Below are 27488 nucleotides of genomic sequence, written 5' to 3' on the forward strand. Positions count from 1 at the left end.
AGTCTAACAATTCTAAGAATTCAGGCTAACAGTTGCCTTCCATGCATTTTGCTGGTTGATTGTGCTGAAACAGATAGCAGTAACATTTATCTCATCATCCGTGCCCTCGTGTGTGTGTGTGTGTGTGTTAAAGACATGAACCTACATTTACAGCTGATTTGCAAAGTTCCATTTCTTCAACGTATTGGTTGTATACTGTGTGATAAGAAAAGCAGAGCAGGCGCCGTAATATTAGCTTTTGTATTTTGTTTGTTTTCCTGCAGCCTGTGCTTGTGTGTTTTGGTTCTGTCCCTGATCCGTGTGTTGTCATTCGACAGCTAAAGACAAGGGAGAGAAGAAACTGTTTGGCTACTCCTTTGTTCCTCTGATGCAGGAGGATGGCAGGACTCTGCCAGATGGCACCCATGAGCTCATTATTCATAAGGTAAGACCCACATACCCTCACTATCAAGACTTAGACTGAGAATAGAATTGGCTGGGTCTTTTACAGGGCAAGCGAATGTGTAATCCATCCAAGGTTGACTCAGGATGAGATGATGTCACTGTTTTGATGCATTTTCACTGATGTAACAAAAAGTGACATCATCTCAAAAAACATTAGGATGAGCCGCTATGACATATTTAGCATTTGCCAAACCAAAGATTTCTCCAATCAGAGACAAAAAATTTCTATGATCATTGTCGTCAACTGGTTGATTGCAGCTGGTAGATTCTCCTCAGTGAACCCACTCACTTTTGCGTGTTGTTTCACGCTGTATACATTATTATGTGAATAATTAGCTCTAAAGGGCTAAATGCTATCATTCTGTTGTCACCCTGCTTGGTGCCAGCTCGCATCACACCAATACAGCCTGGCGGGCCAGTGACTAATGTCCACTTACATAACATTGCGAAGCTGCAAGGCTGAATTTAACTGTGAGTCAGTTTTAATGTATGTCTATGTATCTGTGCTGGTGTAAGAAACAGTTGTTGCTCAACTGGATGTATGCACATTTCCTTTGAGGCAAAGCTGACGGATGTTGTTGCGGACCTCCTCTGTGAGCCTGTCTCTGTATTTAGTCCAACCTTTATGTCCATTTTCTGCATTTTATAGACACTAAGAGACTCGCTGTCATCTTTTCACACATTTTAGGTTTGACACATCAAAAGACTAAAGCAAATAAAATGGCCTGCATCCCAACTTAAAAGCCTCTGGAAGACTGTCTTGGGTGTAATTGAGAATAATTGCAGACTACATGCTTTTCCTCAGCTGCAGGCAAAGGGTGTGTGCATAAACCTGAGGCTTTGCGGAGGACAGAAAAGCATGGAGCTCCTTCATGTGTTTTATTGGCAGTGAGGCAGAACAGTGACCAGAAGTCTGATTATTTATCCTGCTGTTAACTACGGTTTCTTTGAGCTGTCTTTAAAAACATTTTCATTGTCCTCTTTTCTCTTGTGCTGCCACCAGATTTAGCCTTACAGAAACCCTTCTAACCTGAGCATTGCCAGTTTTAGAGGACAGCTCCGGTATCCTGGTGTGTTCCCACCGTTTAAGGGGGGGAAAAGGCCCTTTCTAATGCCAGATGGAAGTTGCTGAAAAGCTCAATGAAACTGGCATGGCCTAGTTTTCTCCTCAGACCCAAAATAGACACAGAAGAATCAGTCCAAACTGTGTGGTAGCTTTGGAGCTCGAATGGCCTCAGCTGTGCATTAAGGCTGGCATTAAACCCAAAAATAACAAAATCTCATCATCAACCTCTGCAGTGTTGTCATCGCTACAAGCTGAACTTTAAATCTGACCCTTCAACCAGGGTTTAATCCTGTTGTCTGTGATTTATGGCTTTACATCAATTACATACAGCCTACAACCCTAAGCCTGTGGTAGAGAATACTGTAGAAACCTACATTTGATCCAGTGCAATGTTGACAGTTAAAGCAAAACAGTGAGCGCAGCATCACGTTAGCTCTTCTTCCACTCCTTTCCTGTTAACCTACTGTGCCTCTCTTTCTCCTTTTCCTCTCCAGTGTGAGGAGAACACCAACTTGGCAGACTGTTCGCGCTACCTGAAGCTGCCGTTCTCCAAGCCCAGCCTCCCGTCCAACAACCAGACGCTGAAAGGCACCAAGGAATCTTTCTGGATCACCAGCTTCCTGTGCTCCACCAAGCTCACACAGAATGGTAAAACCACACTCAGGGATTGACATTTTGCCCACTTGCCTAGTGAGGTGCGCTTGGCGTGGCTGAGGTGCTCGAGTGAGCTCGTGCAGTGCTTTCTAGTACTAGTCCTCTGCATCTGTACTGTACAGTTTGGGAGGTAGGGAATAGAAGTACTACAGCCAAAGACAGTTATCATCATTTCACAAAAGGCAAACGAAAGTGGTAAAGCACCATATGTTTACCAAAAAAAAAAAAAAAACACAGAGGAAGAGACGGGTTCTCTGCAAGTGAGAAAGTGGTTTTCTATCCAAGCCACAGATTGTGCGAATAAACCTGTGAATATGCAGGGTGGTAGAAATAGCCTCCAGTTTGAAGCGCTCACTAATGAACTAACAAATTCTTGTGTTTCCAGAAATGTGCTTTTAGCCCTATTTTTTCTAGCTGGCCCCATTTAAGGTGGAAAAAATCATTAGCCTGTGATGAATGTAAAGTGTAATAAAGGGAACATTAGAGGAGACATTTGTTTTTTTTTGCATCCCAAACTTCACCAGACTCTGTCACTATTGTACCAGACTACAGTGAGTCTGAGAGTGATGAATTGTTTTTTGTACCTCATTAAGTAGCTGGTAGAATATATAACTATAAAAGCTACAGGCACTATTTATTTGCAACAGGCTGTTAATTTCCTCAATGAGAGTTCTTTTGGGGGGTGAATTGTTTGTAGAAGTATTCCTGAGTTTTTATTGGGAGGTAAAAAAATATATATATTTGACAGATCGGTACAAACAAACTCAGTCACGCACACACAAACACATGCACACATAAAGTTGCAAAAAGACAAGCTTCAGGTTGAACAGAATCTGAGGAGACAGCTAAAAGACTTTCTTCTCGGGGTTTATGTTTTATTCATGCCTATGTCTGGGGACTCTGGCTCAGGAAAATGACTTTTTATCTCCTTTATCCCGCTGCACTTGAAAATGTCATCATTTGTTTGGATTCAGTGGAGTTTTGGGGCTATAATTGAAGGGCGTGGCGATGCTTTGTGATCCGAGGTGCATATTGCTCTCAAAATCTTGCTTGTCTTGACAAACAAACATGAGATGTGTCTTTACCTCTTCTGTTTGACGGCTTTTCGTATCTCGGCCGCTTATCCCTCCGTGTCTCCCTCCCTCTGTCTCTCTCCAGGTGATATGCTGGACCTGTTGAAGTGGAGAGCCCACCCCGAAAGGATCAACGACAGCCTCTCGAAGCTGAAGGAGATCGATGGCTCAGAGATTGTCAAAGTAGGACCACAGTCAGCCCTGGATTGCTGCTGCTATCCTAGCCATTTGTAGTATTGATTGTTTCTGATTTGATTTCAGCCCACGTGTTTCTGGTTTCATTTGGCGATGCTGAGCATGTTCAACGACTAAAGTCTTGAAAAGTTGATTTGAAGCTTCAGCTGAGTGGCGGTTTGTACTCAACTCCCATTTTGTCCCTGTCCCCACGCCAGTTTCTGCAGGACACCCTGGACACCCTCTTTGGTATTCTGGATGAAAGCTCTCAGAGATACGGGCTGAAGGTGTTTGATTCTCTGGTGAGTAAGTCATCCGTGATGTTCTGGTCATATCCATGCGTCTTTTTCTGTATTTTTTGTTTCCTGTTTTTCTCATGTGTCAGGAGCATCTCAAAGTGTCTGAGTCCAACCCAGAAAACAGAAACACAAACTAACTGTTGGTGAAAGATCTGGTGATGTAACGCTTCAAAGCTCGCTGAACCAATCTCACCCTGGTCATGCTGCACTGCGCTGATAGAGCGAGGCCAGGAATCGATCTCTCTCTCTCACTCTCTCTCTCTCTCTCTCTCGCTGTCTCTCTCGCCCCCTCTCTCTGTCTCTCTGCCTGTGAGTGTCCCTCCCGCTCTCCCCATCAGTCTCACACTGACACACAAACGCACTTGCTCCGCTCGGTGTGGCGTTATCAATGATGAAAAGGTCCAGTGAGCCGGTGCACTCATCAAGTTTCCTTTTTGTGGTTTTGAGATCAATCCAACGAGTCTGACAAGTGGACTCGTCTTTTGTGGTCTGGACAAATTCAGTGCAACAAGCTGCATGCGGGGGAGACACAGAGTAATATGTGTAACCACCTTTTCCCTCAGCTGTTATCATCGTCTTATTCAAGACATCTATATTTCCAAACATTTTTCAAGATATAGTATTTTTCCTCTTATCTTTAATATTTGATATACAGTATTTTAAGTGTTGCAGTTCTGTTGCTTATAAAATAAACTGATCGGTCATTGCTGGTGTTGCATAATACTGTTTATTTGCGTGCAATGTTACCTTCTCACATAGGTTTCCTGTTTCATTTCATTCAGTCATTTCAAGTTGAAGATTCATCTAATAATGACTATAAATGTCACTATAATTTGTTTTAATAGCAGTCTTAAACATTTAATATAGTAACATTTAATCATAAATTGATTTATTTAGCACCATTTCATAACAAATCAAAGGCAATAACAACAGTATCACAACAGATCACTGAGTCAAAAGTGAGACTGGACTGAAGTAAAGCTAGACAGTAAAGACACTATACAGTCATTCAATAATAATAAAAACAGTTGGAGAGAGTAGAAAACTGTGAAATAGCAATAAAAAAGAATATTACATAAAAGCATAACTGTCTCATCTCATAATTTAATCCACATCATCAAAAACAAAGTCTCATGTTAGTTGATCCTGTGTAGCTTAACACTGTTCAAACACACAAAACTTTATTTGAACAGGCTGTGGAGATTCTTTTCCATCTGATGGAATAGTGTAGTCATCATCTTCATAAGAAGAAAACTGTATTTAAAGGTTAAGGGGTTGCGAAGACAGTAATTTTCTTCACAAAAGCATAGTGCTTGACTTGTCTTCTGTTTATTTCTAGGTCCATATCATCAACCTTCTCCAGGACAGCAAATTCCAGCACTTCAAACCAGTCATGGACACGTACATCGAGAGCCACTTCGCCGGAGCTTTGTCCTATAGGTGTGTGACATGACATTTCAGCCTTCCCCTCTGTAAACGTGGCTATTTAAGGCTTCAGCAGCACCTTGAGCACACAACGTTGCAGGTTTTATTGTATTGTAATGAAGTATCACATCAGAGGCAGTCACAGAGGCCAACCTGCGTCAGTGCTAAGAGGCAGCTCTGGGCTTTGATTTTAGTCACAATGTTGAAGTGTGAACAAAATGGTTATGGTGCCCCCTGGCTGATGAAAAGTGAATCATGAAATTGTGCTGGTTTTTCCTACCTCCTACTTCCTCCTCCTGTCTACCACACGCACAAACACACACACATATTCACAACCTGCTGTTCTCACCGGCTGTCTCCTTCACACTCTCTGTACCTGCTAAGATACCGTGCTGGTGCTGTCTCCTTTTTTTCTTCTTCTTCTTCAGTACTTGTGCGTGTTGACGGTGCCGCTGCCACATCCATCTGCTTTCAACTCTCTTACCTGTGATATTGTTTCATTAGAAGTGTCACACCTTAATTGTAACTATCTCAAGTTATTATTAGAGAATCAAGATGTCAGCTAGTCTGCTGATTAGAATGAGAAAACCCTTCCTCTGTAACCAGCTCTCTGAACGATAAAGGATGACTCTCTTCTAATATCTGATTAGACTTGAGGAGTTTCCTTCTAAAATTCACCCATATAAGAGGATTTTTTATTGGCTTTTTTTATCATTATTTCCAATTATAACATTAAAATCGGCCATATTTATGAAATAGTGGCAAATAAGTGGCAGACTGTGTGTGATGTCAAGTGTTTCATTTTAAAATGCTGCATTGCCTCATCTATATTTGCCAAATCCAGTGGGAGAGGGTATGTGTGATGCTCCTCGAGCCGAGTAGTGATGCTGTGTGTGTGTGTGTGTCTCCTCTAGGGACCTGATCAAAGTGCTGAAGTGGTACGTGGACCGCATTGTTGACGCAGAGCATCAGGATCACATACAGCAGGTGCTCAAGGTGAGGCATGTGGTATCTCTCTCACACACACACACACACACACACACACACAAAGTCAGGTGGAGCGATATTTTCATGTTCATGCACACTACCACATGCAGTTGTCTTTATAGACGCACAATCACACAATGTACACATACACCACCAGATGCATCCAGATATACAAATAAACAAACTTGCTGCCTCTCTCTGCCATCCCTGCTAATCAGCAGTGAGTGTGTCATGCCACCATTCATTATTCCCCTCCTCTGTCTATGACGCTGCATGCAATTTTAATCAGCAGAAATGCAGTGCCTCTGGTGCTGGGGATCCATATCACATTATTCTAATGACTCATACAGATACGCCATCAGAGAAACACAGTGCGGCTTCTGTATTGCAGTTTCCTCATTTATCATTCACGGAACACACTCTGCAGCTGATGTAAATGTTTCTATGTCATGCAGTAAATAATAAATGAGCAATACACAGCACATGTGGTGGATGTGATTCATTATATGTATTTTACCAGGCTTTTTTTGAGCACCAAGTTCAGTTTTGTAAAAAGAAAAACATGAATCCTCATACAAATTAGTTTTTATGAATTTGTGTCTTTTGTTGTTTTCATTATAGATCAATCTGATATTTGGTTGAAATTGTGAGAATATCATATGAAATGTACATATCAAGGTCCAAAAGCTCAAGATGACATCTTGTCTGACCACTTGTCCAACTAGAATATTGTTTTTACCTCCTCACAGTAAAGACGCTGGAGCAAGCTAATATCTGGAATTAATCAAATACATTAATAAAATATAACAGTACTTTAAACAGCAATTTGAAGATCAAAGTTTTTGGAATAAATGTTTGCACTGCACTTTTCTCATTTAAATTGAGTCATAAAACCTTGGATTGAATATATCAGGGCTAAGAGTTTAATATTACATTGTTCTTTGACTATTTTCCCTCGAAGGGAACTCTGACTTGGCTTTTTCATTTCCCAACAACTGATAAATGATTGTTCCCTCTTTCCTCCAGGCCAGCGAGTACATCTTCAAGTACATTATCCAATCTCGCCGGCTCTTCTCATTGGCCACAGGAGGCCAGAACGAGGAGGAGTTCAGAGTCTGCATCCACGAGCTCTTTATGTCCATCCGTTTCTTCCTCTCGCAGGAAAACAAAGCCACCAGCCCCGTTGCACAAACACAGGTACATGTTTGTGTATGTGTGTGTGTGTGTGTGTGTGTGTGTGTGTGTCTGTGCAAAAGCATGAACGCATCTCAGCTCCTCTGTGCTTTCATGATCATCACATGTGCATTTGTGTGTGTCTTTTGGCACATGTGCACCACACCATGTTTTCATTCTGGAGGACTGCTGTTAATGCAGTTGAGATAGGTGAGAAATTGGCTGTAATTGAATTTCATGCTGCCAGAGGGTCTGGAGTCGGAATAGGAATTTCTGTGGCAGCTTTTGCTTTTTTCCGGTGGGAGGTGAGCACAGCAGGGCAGCCGCCTTCGCTGATTTCAAACGAGACCTAAACAAACAAGCTGAAGATGCCAAAGATAATCCTAATTACACACCAGGAACAGCTGCTTGTGTGGTATCTTTTTTTTAAAACCACTTGTCAGAGAAATTCCTGTAATTTTTGCCTCCAGAGTACCTGTGTGAGTTTGTTTGTGTACCCCTGTATCTCATTATCTTCTCCTTTTCCATCTCTTTATTTTGCCTATTTATACAAGGCCTGCTCCCCTTCCTCAGCACCTTTCTTATTTGGCTTTTCTGTATTCTCATTGGCCACAATCATCTACTGTTATAAGAATCATAGCTGGGTTGCTCTCTGTGCGTGCGTGTGTGTGTGCGCATGTGTGTGTGTGCGTGTGTGTGTGTGTGTGTGCGCGTGTGTGTGTGTTAAATTACCTAAGCTTGTAGTAATTTCTCTTCTTTATTTCCTCGGTGTTCACCTCCCCCATGTGAACCCTTAACATATGTTTTGTTCCAGCGTTAAGGAAAGAAAGTTCTCACCAGGTTTATTCCTCCGCCAGGTTTTACTTTCACAGCTCATTTGAACAATTATAACAAAGTCCTCAAGAGACTGACAGGAGGAGTTGAGCTATTAAACTAGGAGTCTTGTTTAAAGCCCTCCAGTCAGTTTTCAGTGACTCTGTAATAATTTCACCTCACTTTAGAGCAAGGAGAATGAGATTATTAGTATAACATTAGCTATTTCAGTGGTGCCCTCTCCATGTGGTCTGTAAAGCTCCCCGTCATCCCTGCACTGACTTCTGATCTAGACTAATCTGTATTCTCGACAAAACAATAGCTGTGGGAGGATACGGGTCAGGCCAGTGTTAATCTCAGTTAATCTGTGGCATGTGGGCACACACTCTGGCTAACACACATCATCAATTCAATTAATACACCTAACCAACGAAGCCATGGGTGCATAATTTGGCACCTTTTATAATATAATGACTATAAGGTGCATCACATCACAGACTCACCTATGTGACGTGTAGAAGAGCGTTGAACACAGTGATGTGTTGCCAGATCACTCTTTGACTATTGTTTAATTCATATCATTTTTGCACAGATGGCATTTCACTAGGAGAACAACTGGTCCTCATGAACAATAAACAGGATTTCTCTTTTTCTGTTCTTACGCTCCAAATATACCATGTATCAGATCAGATAGTTACCTTTTCTTCTCCATTTTAATTTTTAAAGTGTCTTTATTTTTGATTGGGGGAGCTCAAACATTTCAAAATTTTAAAAGTTACATTACTAAAACACATTTAAAGGAGCAAGTTGTAAGTTCTTCTAGTGGTGCACAGCTAGCATTAACATTAGTAGCTTTTTACTAAGTCAAGAAAATAGGTACAGAAACTTCAATATTTTACTTGCAAAGAGTTGTCTAAATGAGTCCAAAGCAAAACCAATGCTAACTACTGTCTCTATCAAAGGTCGTCCTCTCCTGAAGTCAGCATGCTAACCAGCTAACTAGTTTGGCAGTCACTGTAATCTGCCCTGAAGATGTAGAAATCTTGTCTTGTTAACTCTACAACCGCTGAATATCAAGCAACAATCACCACCACCCTCTCGCTGCATGAAACCATGTGGAGCAACAGAGAAAACTCACAAGCACCCCCTGTAAACAATACAAAAGTGTTCATCAGTCAACCATGTCTAGAGTGTAGACCCCAGGACAGTTGAGAAACTCTCAGATTTTGGCAATTTCCACTGAGGAGAATTTGAAGAATAGCAGCTCCGTAAAACTGTAAAACTCCAAACAGCTTCCATCCTGCCAAATGGAAGTAGGTAAATAAGAATAAGATTTTAGATGACAATTCAATTCATTTCTCAGTTGTGCAGTGAGAGCTTGATAGTCCTTGACAGGAAGAAAGAGCATCAGACAGAGAGCTGCAAACAATGACAGACAGCAGTCCCACTGGAGCAGTCCTTGACTTTAATCCACATAATCCTTGCCATGGGCTCCAACCACATCCAGAACAGGCCAGTGATTCATGGCACAATATTGCAAAATGAACTTTTGTTTTCCCAACAACATAATTATTACATTGATATAGATATATGATACATATCTTTTATTACTGCTATTTTATGTGACAAACACTTTCATCCAAAGCTCTTGCTGATCTTTTTCCAGAACATCCACATCATTCTTATAATATAGAGTACACAAGTATGATGTTTGTTGATGTAATGTATGGAAATTACAGAACAAGCACCATAAAGAAAACAAAAAGATTTTCATTGAGCATCCCTACAGTATGTTCAAACCTCACTCCTCTCTGCCTAGGCGATGTTCCTGCGGACATTTCCAGCGGTTTATGGCGAGCTGTTAAAGATCTTCACCGTGCGAGAGGTGGCCGGGTTCGTCAGGGAGACGCTGGGCAGCCTGCCCACCGCTGTCCATGCTGAGTGCCCCCTGGAGGCCGTCAAGCTGCAGTGCATTGCCAAAACCGTGGAAAGCCAGCTTTACATTAACCCAGGTAAAGAGGCATGGACACACACAGATGTACACTTTGATATGCACACATAATTGAGGCTTGTAAACACACTGAAAACCTAACAAAGAAAAAAAAATTTTTTTTCAGCAAATAACAGCAAGAGAAAAAGGCTTGCATAGAGATTATGAACACGGAGGAAAAATAAACAGCACAGAGGGAAACAACCAGATTTGAACAACTAGATTCATGGACAAAATGCACACAATAATCAGTGATACTGTGTATGTTTGTCTTGTAGCTTGTACACACAGGCTGTTTATCCATATTCCACTGTGCGGTCGTGCTCTCCTGCAGTACACTCACTGGAGAGCACACCTAGGCTAATTGTTACCCTACAGTGCACCTAACTCCATGTCATTAAAATGTGCTTAGTAAAGACTGTGCACTGAAACAAATTACTGTGTCTGTTTTATTTCCAGCCTTCTCCTAAAGGCTTCATGTAACAAGATAAACATCCCTCATGCAAATCACATTAATTTTACACGACTGAGCATTACATTTAGTTACATTTAATTATATCGACGAAACCCAGAGTGCTCATGAAATCAGAGCAAGGAAATGAATGCAATTCATTTCACCATTTGGTGTTTCTTTATTCATCTCTACAGTACGTCTTTGATATCTAACAGTCCACTGTGTGTGTGTGTGTGTGTGTGTGTTGCAGAATCACGGTGCATCCTGCTGCCAGTGGTTCTCCGTGTCCTCCAGGCTCACATGCAGGAGCAGAGGGACCTGGTCATGTGCGCCCGCATCCTCACCAGCATGCTGTCCCTCATCAAGAAGGAGGAGACTGGCACCGCGGTGAGTATTACAGCCATAACTCTCTGTCACTATACCAGCCCTCAACAGCCTCTGAGAGTAGTCTGACATTTATGGGAAACACACATATTCACCTTCTTGCCAAGAGTTATATGAGAAGATAACGAAGAAAGCCAGTCTGCCCGAAACGAGAATCAGCGTGCGCTTCCTACTGTACATCTCACTAATTTATTTGTATGTCTTAATCCAGTAATGAGTCAATCTGTGTCTCTCACAAAGAAAACAATGTTTATTTGTGTAATTTTCCAATGCTTCAACACAAAGTTTAAAGGTGAACTGCTGCTCAAGACTAATTTACACCTAATGAATAATTTGACTAAGAGCTCCCACTTTATTCTGAATGACATGGCTGTGTGACAGTATCCTCTCTCTGCTCCTTTACAAGTTCCCACTAGAGATTTTCCGTCATAACAGCTCGAAAATAAGTGCAAAGCGAGTCAAAGCTCGAGGAATTAGTCTTAGAGCAATTTCCTTGCCAATACTTTGCAACAGCAGATTGTTTTGTTGTATGTATATGGTCAATTAGTCTTGGTAACGGGGACTTTGGCAGCCGTGCAGTCCAGTAATGAGACCCATCAATTTAGTAATGGGCATTGTTGCAGTCACTTCGAACTGTTCGTGTATGTTTGTATGAATTGTGTGTGTGTGAGTGGGGGGGGGTGCATCTTGGGATTCATGCCTTGCACTATTCTTTGCCAGAGGGGCAGCTAGTGGTAAAGGCATCCAGCAGGACACATACACACACACACACACACACACACACACACACACACACACACACACATACACATACAGAGTGGCACCACATCTAAAGGGAAGTGACAGCAGTGGCAGCCAATGTGCCAGTCTGAAGCTCCTTCTCATTATCGCTCTGTCCAAGACCTGCCTGTCTTGTCAGGGGGTAGAGACTGGAGGGAGACACACACACAAACACACCTACACACACACAGGCCAGTTTAGGCTCCCCTCTATTTGAGTTGCTTTTAATCTTTAACTGGCTCTTTTGCCTTTGTATTCTTTTCGATTCTCCTCCTTCAATGTGAATATTAAAGTTCCAAAATGTTGCACTAAGCCTTGAAACTTCTTATTAGTCTGCACACTCACTACTTCAACACTCATTAAAGCTATGATGAAAGTAAGATTATAGGCTGAGAGGAGCACAGTTTGGCTCTCAGGCAAACTGACGTCAGCTGTCAGTCATAGTTCAAGGTTGTGCTGCTAGAAAAACTCAAGTGGAAAGCTAATTAGTGAAGATAACTCAGGAAGCACCCATGTAACTTCAGAGAGGAAATGAAGGAGTGTGTCATTTGAATTTTTTAAAGATCACCCTGACATTTTAGTCTCACACTTTTCTTTCTTTTCTTCTCTTTATATACATGGGCTCTGTAGGTGAGGCTTGTTTCATTTACAAGTTTGTGTTTTCTCCTCCGTTGTGTAGGAGCCCGTAGTGTCGGAGGAGGTGGAGCTAATTGTGGAAAGCCTGCTGGGAGTTCTGCTGAGGACCATCCTGGAAATTAGCAACCGTCCCCAGTCTGCCGGCACCGCCATGAGACTGCAGTTCCAGGATGTCACTGTATGTGTGTTTCATTGTGCACAGCACTGCATGTGTCAGTCTGTGTGTGTGTGTGTGTTTGTTTTAGCTTATTATTGTAAATTGTTTTGGGACTTAACAATACGTGCAAGAGTAATTATAGATTTTTAAATTGGTTCGCTGCCGTGGCGTCTATAATTCCACAAACATTATTAACATTAATGGCAATAATTAAGATTTAGCAAACAACACAGTGTGAAAGGGGAACAGTGGAGTGGATAATGCTGATATCATCATCATCATCACTGTGGGATGATGCAGACTCGAGGAGAGGTGGAGTGTTGCTCCACTTGTAATAGAGTTCTCTAGTTCATCCTGTTTGCCTGTAGAGGCTAATAAAGGACTTTCTGAGGACGCTGTAGGTGGAATAGTTTTATTTATTTCCTGCAGATCCACAGAACTTTCATATTACCACATTTGTCTTTTCCAAACTTTCCTTAGTTTTTTCATCCACACGGATGGAAATGAGAAAGTTATTATACTCCCCTACAGCAGATACTAGTATTACTTTCTATAGTTTGAACCAAACAGTACATGGACCCATAGGGAGCATGATTACAAGTCTTAGTAGCAGTATCTCTAGGTTCAGGATGACTCATTTAGTACCACAGCATTACTGATGATAAACTTCTTTTTTTTTCTCTGTGTGTTCTTGGGTTGTACTAACAGGGAGAGTTTGTGGCGTGTTTGCTGGCTCTCCTGCGACAGATGAGCGACAGACACTACCAGCAGCTGCTGCAGGCGTTCAGCAGCAAAGACGACCTGAGGGTAAGACCACCGCATCCATCTCTCTGTCTCTCTGCCTCTCCACATCTGCCTCTGGTTACGCTTCTCTCACTCTGTGCCGTGCGTCTGTGTGTGAATCTGAGGTGAAAGAATAAATATGTAAAATATCTGTAATCTGAACACGGTCTAGAGCTGATCATACATGCAGCGCTGTGTTAATTGTGCTCTTTAATTTTATTCCAGTGGATCTGATAACAGTAGTTAGGTTGTAGCTTGTGTCCTTTGCCAGGTAGATAAGGCACTATTGTACTAATTAATCAGAGTTCATTAAAACATCTGCTCAGCAATTATAATGCAAGATAATGGGCAAGCTCACACTGACCCCACCTACCCCTCAGATACTTATCTTACCTAATTGTCCTCATTAATATACAGCTTGTCATTACTTGATTTGAGCCAGGTCTATAGTGTTTATAGTATGTGCTAACACAGAGATAAGTATGTGTTGCCACATAAATATGAAAGTGTCATGAGAGAGGAACCATCATTTTCCAATATTGCCATTTCTATTTGTTTCTTTCCGAAGTTAACACTTGCTCTTTCTCTCTGTCTTTTATTCTCATTCATTTTCTGAATTGTTATTAAAAACCCAGTTCACCAACAGTGCTAGACAGATGAAAGTGTATGTACCTGTACACACACACACACACACACACACACACACACACACACACACACACACCTCATATACGAGCATATTTGTATGTGTAGATTTTTGTGTCTGCATGGCTGCGAGGCCAGCAGTGACAGGATACAGGAAGAGACTGGAGCACAGAATAAGAGACAGACAAAAATTAATGAGGTCACAAGTTCCTTCCAGTGAGAAATATCAATTGGCTTAATGTCAGAAACAGTAGAAAGGTAATGTGCTCTTGTTAGCTTGAGAGCTCTTATTTAAGAAGGACCGTTTCCCTGGTCTAATTTTAGTACTTTTATCACAAGTATCCAAAGTGTTCCTAGAATCAGAGTTACTCATTGCAATGTGCTGTTAAGCTCCTTACAGCCTCATTTTATCATGGACTGAATCTTAAATGATGTGAATATGACAGCATTGTGGTTTAATCCCATGACTCAGTGTAATTATGAATTTCACGGCAACACAGAAAAGTAAAATGTTACATCTGATCTCATTTGTATGTGGTTAAAATTAAATAGACTTATAGACATATAGACATTTCATATTATGCAGTGTGTCCATACCAGAGTGATGACTCAGAGTTTCTGAATAATGAGAATGCATTTTTTTTTTTATATTTAATAATAGTATTCATGAGTATTTACATGAGTTACACATATGCACTTCTTTCTATCAAAAAGTGTCCACATTCTTGAATGTTTTGCATAAAAGGAATAGTGAACAAGGGGGGTGTGATGCACTTGAAGATACTGTGGTTTAACCGACTGCACAGAGTCGTCAGTAACACCACATTTGCTGTATTTGTTCCAGGACTTCCTGCTTCAGATCTTCACTGTCTTCAGGATCCTGATCCGACCAGAAATGTTTCCTAAAGACTGGACTGTCATGCGGTTGGTCACCAACAAGTAAGACCACACAAGGTGTACACACGAACACATGAGAGAATATAGTAAACAGTAAGCAGTAAACAAAAGTGGGAAAAAGGTCAGGACAGTGACATATTACAAAGATCATCAGTGAGGATATACAAGGGTTATTATACATGCTCTTTAGACCACTAAGTCATGAGAGCACAGATAAGTAATGGGGAATTTCGATGTAGTGCTGTCAGTAAAAATGAGAGTGAATCCAAGGCTAATGCACCGTGCCACTCTGGAGGACACTATCAAATGTGCTGCATTGATAATGTGATTCATAAAGGTCAATGAAAACGCTTGTATCCACTGAGTTGTGAAGACCTTTGTATTTTGAGTGGAAAGCACCAGAGCCTGTGGATGATAACACAGATTTATGGACTTTGTAGTCGAACAAACGTTTCTTTATATTCAGAAAACTGGAGTTGAACAGCTTCAGCTCTAAGAGTGCCACTCTACAGTACTTCTTTTTTTTGTAGTTGAATTTTTGTTTGTATATGTTGGCTTCATTAATACAGCACTTGGTTGCAAATTCACCCCTGCACCATTGCTTTTCAAAAGAGCTGTTTAAATAATACGAGGAATTGTTCACGGTGATATATTTTCCTCCAAGGTGACACAATAACCCTCTCCACCTCCTGCTCACTTTCTTTCTCTCGCTCTTTTAGTGTCATCATCACAACTGTCCTCTACCTTTCCGACGCTCTGAGGAAAAACTTCCTCAATGACAAGTTCGACTACAAGGTAGGAGAAACACAGCAGTCTGTAGACGTGTGTCTGTCTGTGTGGAGATCTGAACAATGGCACAATGCTTCAAAACTCCTGGAGTATCAAACGACCTCACTTCGGGAAAAAAAAGGCTGCAGCAAAGACACACACACACACACACATACTGACACTCAGGCAAATACATATTTGAATTTATTTTTGTACGTCACACTTCACAGAGACTCAGACATAAAACAGAGATAATATTATTAGTCAAAGGCTTCAGGCAGACAATAACATAAGCTGAACGTCAGAGAAGAAAAACAGACAGAGGGAAAAGTGACAGAAAGAAGAAGAAACATCAATTAAAAAACCAAGATTCATTAATTAAATTTCATCTTCCTCCTTCCCCTGATGCCAAGGTTGCCAAACAAATAATAAACTGTTACTGTTGTTTAGTACACACCATTCAAATATCAAAACTCCTTGGATGCCAGTGGCATATAATCATGTTTTTGTCTGAATTCCTAAAAGCTTTAGTTAAAGTTTGACAAGATGCTTTTTTTTGTTTTTGCTGCCATTTTCAGGTGTGGGACTCGTATTTCTATCTGTCAGTTATATTTATCAACCAACCCTGTCTTCAGCTGGAGTCCTTCTCTCCCTCCAAGAGAAAGAAGATACTGGAAAAGTAAGCACAGACATGCACACACACATGCTACTATTTATTTTTTATTTTATTGTTTGCACTGACAGACATGTGTATGGAAAGATCATAAAGCCTGACGGGCTTATAAGCGACCCTCCCCTTTTAAACCTATGAATAACTTTTCTTAAGACTAAGAACCCTCCTCAATCACACATGCAAAGACACACAAGTGCAAATCTTCGTCTCATACACGGATATATTTAATACAACATTTAACAATAGTATATAGCGAAATGAAGATAAAATACATACAAAACCCAATGATGCAAAAGTGACTAGATCTGCAGGGATTGTTTGAGTTTAATTTTAAATGTATTTAAAGAGAAACATGTGTGAAGGAGATCTGTAATGAGTCATGTGCTTATGCAACAAGCCGTCCTATCCTGCTCCTGCTCGGTGAAACCTCAAAACAGCCACACTCATGTGCACACACAGTGTACTGTACTGTAGGTGACACAGTGTAATGACTCCTTCAAATGCAGTTATGTGTAGCTTCCCTGCAGCAGGCACACATTTTCTAACCATGAAATTTGATTATGCAGATATGGAGACATGAGGGTGATGATGGGCTGTGAGATCTTCAGCATGTGGCAGAACTTAGGTAAGATGATAAAACGCTGGCCGTCTTAACACACATGGACTGTTTAACTCCTATATTTAATTCTTTAGTGATATGTAATGTATTCAAATTGGTGATGCTATTAAAATACTGCAAAAGCAACCGCCTGCCTTCCTGTCCAGCAGCAGCTTCTCTCACAGGCCTGTAAACAACAAGCTGGAAAATATTTCCATATTTATTCCTTTAGTGATGTAAAAGTGTTGCTGATGTCTGTGTGACGCACCAACATCAGAGAATGAAAAGGCAGATAAACTCTGTGTTTCTTTGGACTTCAGCTGATGGGAGCTAAAAGAAAAAAATGCCAAAAACTATCCATCACCATGGCAACCAGCTGGCTGCCTCACTCTGCTTTGTGTGGATGCTCTTGTTTGTCGCTGAATTTTGTGATGGATTTATACAATTTTTATAATGATTCATGCACCATTTATGTGCATCAAGTGCGTTTTAGTTTAATTTAAAATGCATTTTGAAGTCGTTTCATTTTTCTTTTTGCTTTATTTGATGTCACTTTATTTGAAGTCCCTGCACTTAGAGTAATGAGTTTGAATATATGCACTGTGATTATTTAGTTTGTGAAAATACTGTGTTTTGTAATTTGGTGAAAGTGCAACACATTTACCAGAGCAGCTTTTATTGTGGTAGAAATTTTCGGAAAGGAAAGGAAGGCTGCTTTCCACAGCCGGCCAGATTGCCTGCGACAGAAACAATACGCTGTGTCCAGGGATAAAGTGAGAGCCTAACCTCCGCGCTGACCTCTGTCTCCTTTTCAGGGGAACACAAGCTGAACTTCATCCCAGCGATGATTGGTCCGTTCTTGGAGGTGACGCTGGTCCCTCAGCCTGATCTGAGGAATGTCATGATCCCCATCTTCCACGACATGATGGACTGGGAGCAGAGACGCAGTGGCAATTTCAAACAGGTGCACAGCTGTTAGAAGCCGGAAACTGAAATTTAATCATGAAAAATAAATCACATCTTCAGTCTTGGGCAAACAAGATAAACCATCTTTTCAATGAGGCAGGATTAAATTATAAAACTAGGAAACATGTCTGAAGCCATTCCTCCGACCAGATCTTATAGCAAATGACTTACTTTGACATGATGTGATATGATTTGATCTCGCATGCTGTTCAGTTTGAAGTCCAACACCGTCCATGCTGCTTTCCCTCCCAGTCATTTTATCAGTGTTGTTTGAACCGGCAGCTTCTTTGAGATGTAAATGCTTTTTTTTGTTCTCACAGGTGGAGGCCAAGCTGATTGACAAGCTGGACAGCCTGATGTCTGAGGGCAAAGGAGATGAGACGTACAGGGAGCTCTTTAACAGCATGTGAGTGAGAGAGAGGAACAGCAGTAGAAGATATGAGGGCTTTATGGGTGGATATTTACTTTTATTTTTCAAGAATTGGGAATGGAGTCAGGTGGTAGACTGTTATGTTACTCAAGAGCTTAACCTGCTTTACAGTAAAATCAGAGTTAAGTAACTTGCTTGGGCAGAAGCCAGCTCAGTATCTCAGGACGCTTTTCCTGACAGACTAAATAGCTGTTTATGTAGTCTAATGATCCAAATGATACGACCCACGCAAGACCTCATCAGGTAAACGCCTGTGTGGGCAGAATCTCACAGGTCGTTTGCCTCTTTACCTGCAAATGGATGCATCCAGGTATTCTGCTTTTGAAAACGGGCTTTTAACTCTGAAAACCAAAGAGCATCAGTGCTCTGAGAGGCCCTCTACTCCTTTACCTGAATTAGAGGAGAAATGAACGTGTGTTTTTTGAAATTGAACAAAATGAGCTTTTTGTTAGGATGATAGGATTGGCCCAGTGTAGCTTGTTATTTTAAAGTGTTGCTATGGAGTAGAATGATGTAATAATAAACAGAGGTAAGTGGGTCACCTTCATCTTCACTCACACCTCCTCCGTGGCTAGTCCTTGTCCACTCTGTCCTTGTTTTCCCAGGTTTGTGCTCCTGCATGTTTAGTGTACGTGCTAACGCTGGTTTTTGTGTGTGTGTGTGTGTGTGTATCCCCTGCTTCTTTTGTGGTTCAGTGCCTGTTCATAGTTTTATGTCCCCACGCTACTATGAACTACTCTTCCTATTTGGACTTGGAAAACCAAACTCCTACATTTCAACTTGGCGTCTAAAAACATTACTTCATTAAGTGACGTCATGTTTCTGATTCATATATGTACTGTATGTCCCCTCCTTAGAATCACATAGATGTGAATTAAAGTATTATATCAATATGCATTAACTGTAAATGTCCCTTTTGTCTTTCATAGTCATTCATTTCCTTTGCCACCATCTTTATATGTGAAATATGAAAGAAAATAATGTAAAATAACTGCACATTATTAAAACTGTCTATATCTTTATTGTATAGTGTTAAGTAATTATGCACCAGGAATAATTATTGTTAAATTGCCAATAACTAATACAGCCTACATAAAGATTGCTAGTTATTTACTGCTTATTTTATGAGTCTACTTTTATCTTTTCAAGCTTAATTAAATTATTGCTTTAATTTAGTTTTTTAATTTATTTTCCTCCTACTAACTCCACTAACTCCTAAACTAACCTGTGTGAGTGTGGGCTGATATTAATCGTATTAATATTAATTTATTCCGCCTATGCTTCCCGCCTGGAGTAGAATTCCTCTGTTTGGTCCGTACCCTAGGTAAGACGCTCTCCTCTTTGTTCTCTTAGTGTCGTCTGTGTGATGGGAAACAGGGGGAACGTTAAATTCAGCCAAAAAAAAAATTACTGCAGCACTTTGGCTGTGATGTGTTTGCCTTCTTTAAAAGCCCTGCTGAGATGAACAATCTGTTAATAAATAAGTGGCAAAGCAGTAAATCAGCTATTATACTGTGAATTTTTTCTAAGTTACTTTTGGGGATTTAAGTTTGTTAAATTTCGCAGGCAGGCCAGCAAGCATAGGTGACACTGGTGTGACTGGGATTGATTTCCTCTTTGCTTCGCTTCCTTTTCTTTCTTAGTAATTTCTACTTTCTTTTTTCTCCCCCAAATCACCTTTCCTTCCCCATTTGCTCCCTTTCACATCCTGTCTCTTTTGGTCTTCACATCTCTCTGTCTTGTTGTGTCTCTCCTCATTTGTCCTCCAGCCTGCTGAAGAAGATTGAGAGAGAGACCTGGAGGGAAAGTGGGATCTCTCTGATCGCTACTGTCACTCGCTTAATGGAGAGGTTGCTAGACTATAGGTGAGAGTGCACACTGCACACGTACACTTTGAAACACACGGTCGTATGCCTGCTCCCTTTGAATCATGTCACATTTCTTGTGCCTTATGTTTCCGTCGTAGGGATTGTATGAAACTGGGAGAGGTGGATGGTAAAAAAATTGGATGTACTGTCAGTTTACTGGTGAGTAGCAATTACTTCCTGTGTCTGTCTTCCCCTAACATTATCTTAAAGACCAGTATGAATAGATACCATAATTTCCAGGCCTACTGAAATAAATGGATAAATGCTACCCTCATGTCTTTCAAATATCTAGCTGTTAGCTTATCTTAGTGTGGAAACAGGTTAAACAGATTTAAATAGATTATAAAAAATGAAAAACTAGTGAAATGTTAATTTTTGTATAATGTTTACAAATAATATACTGTATACATATTTTACGGCTTGAATTCAGACAGGCTATCTGCTTCCCTCTACTTCCAGTCTATTCGCTTAGCTAAGCTAACCCTCTCTGTAACTTCATGACAATATGAAAGTTTACATTTTTTCTATTACTTTTTTTGTAGTTGTGTATTTTGTAGAAAAACAAGTCCTCCTCATGGACATAACAAACCTCCGTTAAGTCCGTTTTGTTCCATGTGCTGTTGTCACTGCTGTCAGTCCTTATGCCTACATGGTTTTCCTTATGTAACTGCAGCCATCTGCAAGAGCGGCCGAGAGTGTGTAGGCAGATGGATCAGAAGTCACTGCTAATCAGCAGCTGAAATATACTGTTGCGCCTCCACCAGAGAACAACCTGTCACTTTTTGTGCTTATTTGCATGGATAAACTCCCTGTAATATTGGTAATCTTCTCTCTCTCTCTTTCTCTCGTGATTCGTGTTGTCCTAAATCACCCTCGCACCACCCACTGCTACTGTCAGAACTTCTATAAAACGGAGTTGAACAAAGAGGAGATGTACATCCGCTACATTCACAAACTGTACGACCTGCACTTGAAAGCACAAAACTACACAGGTACGTGTAAACAAAACAACCCAAAACACAGATTGTGTGAGTGTGAGTGCTGTGATCTGCTCCCACCAGTCATATTTTCAAACATAATGACATTGAATCCTTCATGGTTTCTTAAAAATGAAGCCACTACTGCATTTAGCGTAAGCTCCTTACTGTCTCGTTTGTGTGTGTGTGTTTGTGTGTGTGACAGAGGCGTCGTACACCCTGCTGCTGTACGATGAACTGCTGGAGTGGTCAGACAGGCCGCTTAGAGAGTTCCTCAACTACCCCATGCAGAGCGAGTGGCAAAGGAAGGAGTATCTGCATCTAACCATTGTCCAAAACTTCGACAGGGGGAAGGTGAGCTGCATGCAGAGCTGTTTTCTGCAGAAAAAGTCTCTTAAATAAACTCTATTTTTAGTTATAGCAATAAAACAAAACTGCTCATATGAGCTCTTATCACAGCATGACAAACAGTGTCTTAAAACTGCTAAATACCAGGGAATGTACTGCACCACTCTGAAGCTACAATCTCATTGAGACTTTTTACCACTCAACAGCACATCAGCCACTCATACATATTCCAAAATGTCAAAGTATAGAATAGATTAATCCATATAATTAATGTTTTATTTAGAGGAAATACGTGTTATCCATAAATACTTGGATTTCAGCATAATAAGCGTGAACAAATCAATTCAACATTAATGCTCAGTTCAGCTAAATGCAGCTGCAGAAGCGCAGAGGATAACAGGACTGGAGTTCCCCACTTGTTAAATGGTGGCCTGATGTCATTCATGTGAAATGTAATTGGAGCTGTAAGCTGCATATTGCAATAAAAATACGTCACTTGCGGTCAGACATTTAATTTCTACCTGTCGTGAACTGAGGCGGCGGCTCGAGGCATCAACACCTCCTCGGTTTAATCAGATGAAACGCTGGCGGCTGTAATTAAAGCAGGATCCATATCTCCCCACAATATCCTACACCATTCCTCCCTCAGAAATATTGTGGGAGAGGATGACGGCAAGATCGGCAGGGGAAGCGAGGCGTGCATTGGTGGTGCTGGTGTTAGACCCGGCAGCTTAGACAGAGCTCAGGTGATTCAGGACGCAGCAGGACGTGAGCTCCCAGGCTTTGTTTCGTTTCGTTTTTTCTTACTTCCTCCCACTTCTCTTCTCCCCAGATGTTGTCTCTTGATCTTAACTACCTTTGCTATTGTTATCTACACTCTCTGGGAAAACTGGCATCATGGAAACCCATCAAAATTACACCACCCACCTCAAAAAAGCATCACCATCCCCAAAGAAATAACCTAGCTCTATGGAATCATTACAACTACTCCCTCATTACTCATTGTCCAATTTTTCCTCACGTTCATGAGCTAAGCCATCTGTCAGTGCTGCAGCACGCCAATTAAAAGGCAGCAGGAAAGGCAAGCTTTTCATTTCATTATCAAGATGGCAAGGTGCTGCTGCATGTGCCCACATGTAGATGGTATATTTGTCATATTGTTGACTCGCCAGTGCCATCCAGTGGAGGCACAGTGGACATCACTACAGAGCAAAGGACTGTGGCTGCAATGAGGACATCACAAGGATGAATAAACATGTGTGTTTTTATGTATCCAGTGCTGGGAGAACGGCATCATCCTGTGCAGAGAGCTGGCTGATCAGTACGAGTCTTACTACGACTACAGGAACTTGAGCAAGATGAGGGTGAGTTCTCCACAACAATCGAGCCATAAAAAATGCAGCGGATCGACATGAAGTTTTGTTTTATCCACAAGTGCTGTTATGAGATAGCTGAGCTCTTTGTTACATAATGTTTCTCTATAATCCTGCTATTGTCTTCTCTGCTAGATGATGGAAGCCTCTCTCTATGACAAGATCATGGACCAGCAAAGACTAGAACCCGAATTCTTCAGAGTTGGTTTCTACGGAAAAAAGTTCCCTTTCTTCTTACGGGTAAAAAAATCTCCATATTCCCCCTATGACACGAATAGCAAGTGGAACAGAATAATATGTTCACCCTCTCCATTGAAGAAAAAGACCTGCAGGAAGAATTAACTTTTCTTATATAAGACTCTTCCAGTGTGAGGTGACATTCAGCAACTCTTATTCAATGCCATTTAATGATGTAACAGGCTCCGTCCTTGCAGATGACGTTGCAGTTGCAGCGTGCGGCCACTAGATGTCAAGCTAACCCCACACTGCCCACTGCCCCCCCTCCCCCTCCCTCTCCTTCCTCCCCTTCTTCCCTCCTCTCTGCAGAATAAGGAGTTTGTGTGCCGTGGCCATGACTACGAGAGGCTGGAAGCTTTCCAGCAGCGGATGCTCAACGAGTTCCCCCACGCCATCGCCATGCAGCACGTCAACCAGCCAGACCAGACCATATACCAGGCAGACGCGCAGTGTATCCTATAGAATGAGACAAATGCAAAACTCCCTCCTTCACATGCATTCACTATGAGCTTTTACAAGTCAAATGAGTGGAAATACATACAGATTGTCAACAGCACAGTAAACATACATATTAAACACACAGCGTGCTTTGTGTTTACATACGCACAGTTGCCTGTAATGATGCACACACAATGCCTCGCTCGTCCTCTCGCAGTCTCGGTCTTGTCATTATCAAAGCCCCATTTACAGGCATGCATGTAAACATATTGTATTGCATATTAGGCAACATGCCGTGCACAGTCTCATTCAAAAATAGCATGACCGTTGTCATACATAAACTTAAATGTAATCGCTGAATGTTGACATCTGGATCGCCTGACTTATTTACATTGAAATAAGCTATACAAGCAGAAGTGAGTGCTTGAAGGAATACATTGTCCCAGGTCAGACCACATACTGGCCTCTCTAACCTCTGACAGGAGAATCGCTCTAGGAAGCACTCAGGGTAAAATGCAGCCCTGCAGCCTTGCATATATTTTGTCCATGAACAGCACAACAGTATATCCCTGTATACTGTATGTATTTTCATTGAGACATGCTATATTAGAATATCAACTTAAAGTAAGTGCTATTACATAATAATCTACCTTGTGAAAGCAAAGATATAATTTTCAAATTGAGTTACCGAATTGAAAATAGTGATTAAAACCATAATTATTATAGACCATATTTCACACATGTTGCCTTTGTTTTTCTTTTATTCTGTTTATTTCTAAAACCAAATTTTGACCTTTTTTTTGTACATAAATCAAGTCAGTTACTCAATATGGAGAGTTGCTCTTCATTTCCATGTAGCACTGAAATATCCATACAATATGGAAGCCTGTTTAATTATTCACAGTAATGTATGGGGCAACTGTTGGCCTATATAGACGAAGAGAGTGGGAACAGCATAGTCTCAGTGACATAATGACAAAAGGACTCAAGAGCCCAACACTAAAAGATGGAGGACAGAGGGAGACATGTTGAAGTTGTTCACTCTGTCCTTTTCATAGTTCTCTTAGGTGTGTGCGCGATGTGCCTGCTCGGCGTACTTCAGTGGTTGTCTGAATAAATTAGCACACCGCTGTGTTATTCTCACATAATGCTAATCAACAGAGTCTCTCTCATATCGCTCACCCAGCTGTATATCCTTGTCTTTTTCACATCGTTCACCCATCTGTATATCCTTGTCTCTCTCAGATTGTTCACTCAGCTGAATGTCCTTGTCACAAACACTCATGCATATGAATATATGTATGTAAGCTGTCCTAAGTCACATTTGCCTGGTAAAGTTTTGTTTGAGTACTGGGGTAGCTCATAATGAATGTAAGGCTGAGCGATTCAGGAGAAGTGAAACACTGCTTCCTTGTCCTTGACACGCTGACAAGTCTTGTGCACACACAGTCTGTTGTTTTTTTATATTTAATGTGTTTTGCCTTTTTGTATTTTTTGTTAATTCACTTTGGCATTCAGGTATTAAATGCAGCCTTGGCATGGCATTGTTTCCTTGTGAAAGTAGACAAAACATAAGACATACTCTGTTATATATATCTGCCGTATATATAATGCACTTAGAGACACACACTGTAAACCCCAGCCTGTGTGTGTCCCAGTCATCTATGTAATTGTATCTGCGAGTTCCCATGTTCTTGCAGGTCACTGAGGAATTGTTGTCTGCTTTTGTCAGTAGTGCTTTCCCTTGTCACTCCCCTCTTGCTCTTTCCTTAACTTCCGGTGCTTCCAGACCTGCAGATCTATGCTGTCACTCCAATCCCGGAGAGTCAGGACGTGCTGCAGAGAGACGGAGTGCCCGACAACATCAAAAGCTTCTACAAGTTCAATCACATCTGGAGGTTCAGATATGACCGGCCTTTTCACAAGGGCACCAAAGACAAGGAGAACGAGTTCAAGGTAAGCGTGAAAAAAGAGAAAATTCACTAGAAAGGCAGATGAATAAAGACAGCCACTGACACTTGAAGCACACGCACAAAGAAGAGGACGATGTCACAAAGGCATTTCACGTCATTCGTATCATTTTCCCTTTTTTCTCCCTTTTTTCACCCTGCAAAAAAAAAATCACTCATTTTTGAGGAATGAAACTAAACCTTAAAAAATGATCCTCCGGCCAGTAACAGCTTCTGGAGTAGCTGCAAGATATCGTGCATTTTTCAGAAATTAAAAATGATATATTTGTGATCATTAGTATTTTGTCACAACAAACTAGATGTGAAGCAGCTTCATTTACTTCCTTCCCTGGCTTGTTCATTGATTTGAAGCCTGCGAAGTGATAGTTTGAACCTGCACTCTAGTATTAGTGTGTGTGTGTGTGTGTGTGTGTGTGTGTGTGTGTGTGTGTGTGTGTGTGTGTGTGTGTGTGTGTGTGTGTGTGTGTGTGTGTGTGTGTGTGTGTGTGTGTGTGTGTGTGTGTGTGTGTGTGTGTGTGTGTGTGTGTGTGTGTGTGTGTGTGTGTGTGTGTGTGCGTGCGGCAAATGTTTTATTCATCATGACTCCTGTATCACTAATTTTACTCAAAACCTAGTCTGCACTGCATATACCTGTGCACGTGAAGCTTTCACGACCACACTTACAGTATTCAGACTCACTTGGCTACACACACTCACACCATGAAGACCCTGCTATTAAGCTCATAAATATTCAGAATCATTACACACATACACACACGCAGTCATTTCATCCAAGTTCCATCACTGCATTTTGGCCAACTTTAATCATGATATCACATTTCCATCAGAGCTGCGTATCTCTGGCCCCCCAGGTGGGAATAATGTGCATGTTAAACTTTTGCACAGCGACAAGGGTGTGCAGCAGTCCAGGTATGGTGTGATCTGTCATAATAAAGAATTGAAGAAGGCTGATTCTGAAAATTCAAAGTAATTCGTTTTCTATCTGCAGAAAAATAGTTTCCAGAAAGGTCAAGACTTTTATGTCTGCCAGTTTTTCCTCTCAACTTCCTGCTCTTAAACTGTAATACTGGTGATGCTCAGGTGGCTTCCTTGGCCTTAAAAAGCCCCAAATCAATAAAGGGCAGCAGGGTTGTGTAGTGAGACAAAAGACCCTTCTTCAACCGGAGGACGATGGATCGATGCAACACGTCAGCACTCATCTGCTCTGCTGGAGTGTCCTTGAGCAAGACGCTGCCTCCTAATCTTACATGAAGCTCTAATGTATCAGCATCTTGATCCTTGGCTCAGCAGAACACAAATACCCACCCTTGTAGCGATCAAAAATACAATAGTACAATGATATTTCACCCTTTGCTGCTTTTGCTTATTGCAGCTTCGCAATTACTGCATTTTAGAGTGTTAGTAAACTGAAAGTATTCTGGTTGGAAAACGTAAGATTGTTTTGTTGGTGAAGCTGGGGTGAAGGAATGTGTCAGAGCTTGAAACTGTTGATCAATTAATTTTTAAGGTAGATTTTCAAGCATAAATAACAAATATTTCCTTGTTGCAGCTTCACAATGATAAGGATAGACTGCTTTTATTTGACCTTTGCAATAATGAGCAAAATGCTTTTGATTCTTTGACTGATAGTTGAGCAAAACCAGTGATTTAATGGAAGTCAGAACTTTCACTATTTTATGATGATGCCAGAATTAGTCAATTATTATAAAGTAATAAGAAGATTAGTTGATAATGCTAAGTTGACTTAAACTCTCTTAACGGATTATCAGGATTGTTGTTGTATTGATTGCCTTGGCACCATCAGGAAAGAATTAGCAAGAGATCGCTCTAGGGTATTAAAAGTAAACAAAAATCACAGTGATCCTTTAACTCATGTTTCCTGATGCGTTTCCAACAGAGTGGATGCTGCTGTAGGTGCTCCACTGGAGTGTGAATCTCTTATGTTAATTGCCTGCGGATGCTACAGTTTTCATAGTTTACGTGCTGTCAGAATGACCTTGTGGGATGT

At 41.1% G+C, this 27488-nt stretch overlaps 1 protein-coding gene across 8 annotated transcripts in view; it reads left to right on the forward strand.

Annotated features, from left to right (window-relative positions):
- Positions 1–27488, forward strand: part of dock4b (dedicator of cytokinesis 4b) — a 113829-nt gene that overhangs the window by 65690 nt on the left and 20651 nt on the right. For 4 of the 8 annotated variants that reach the window (XM_085769511.1, XM_085769512.1, XM_085769516.1 and 1 more), the window contains exons 16-41: positions 318–424; positions 2005–2158; positions 3323–3420; positions 3630–3713; positions 5050–5150; positions 6050–6131; positions 7149–7319; positions 9928–10120; positions 10803–10939; positions 12396–12530; positions 13218–13316; positions 14782–14876; positions 15554–15629; positions 16181–16281; positions 16842–16900; positions 17689–17837; positions 18160–18245; positions 19567–19593; positions 20039–20134; positions 20236–20296; positions 21036–21129; positions 21320–21468; positions 22740–22826; positions 22971–23075; positions 23382–23523; positions 25300–25466. In XM_085769511.1, the coding sequence (XP_085625637.1) occupies positions 318–424; positions 2005–2158; positions 3323–3420; positions 3630–3713; positions 5050–5150; positions 6050–6131; positions 7149–7319; positions 9928–10120; positions 10803–10939; positions 12396–12530; positions 13218–13316; positions 14782–14876; positions 15554–15629; positions 16181–16281; positions 16842–16900; positions 17689–17837; positions 18160–18245; positions 19567–19593; positions 20039–20134; positions 20236–20296; positions 21036–21129; positions 21320–21468; positions 22740–22826; positions 22971–23075; positions 23382–23523; positions 25300–25466 (2855 nt within the window). The remainder of the gene's footprint in view (positions 1–317; positions 425–2004; positions 2159–3322; positions 3421–3629; positions 3714–5049; positions 5151–6049; positions 6132–7148; positions 7320–9927; positions 10121–10802; positions 10940–12395; positions 12531–13217; positions 13317–14781; positions 14877–15553; positions 15630–16180; positions 16282–16841; positions 16901–17688; positions 17838–18159; positions 18246–19566; positions 19594–20038; positions 20135–20235; positions 20297–21035; positions 21130–21319; positions 21469–22739; positions 22827–22970; positions 23076–23381; positions 23524–25299; positions 25467–27488) is intronic. The other 4 variants (XM_085769513.1, XM_085769514.1, XM_085769518.1 and 1 more) reach the window with 1 other exon arrangement.

This window comes from Trachurus japonicus, chromosome 23 (genome assembly GCF_045865225.1).
Source record: "Trachurus japonicus isolate A0001 chromosome 23, Traja_1.0".
In the NCBI taxonomy this organism is placed as follows: Eukaryota; Metazoa; Chordata; class Actinopteri; order Carangiformes; family Carangidae; genus Trachurus; species Trachurus japonicus.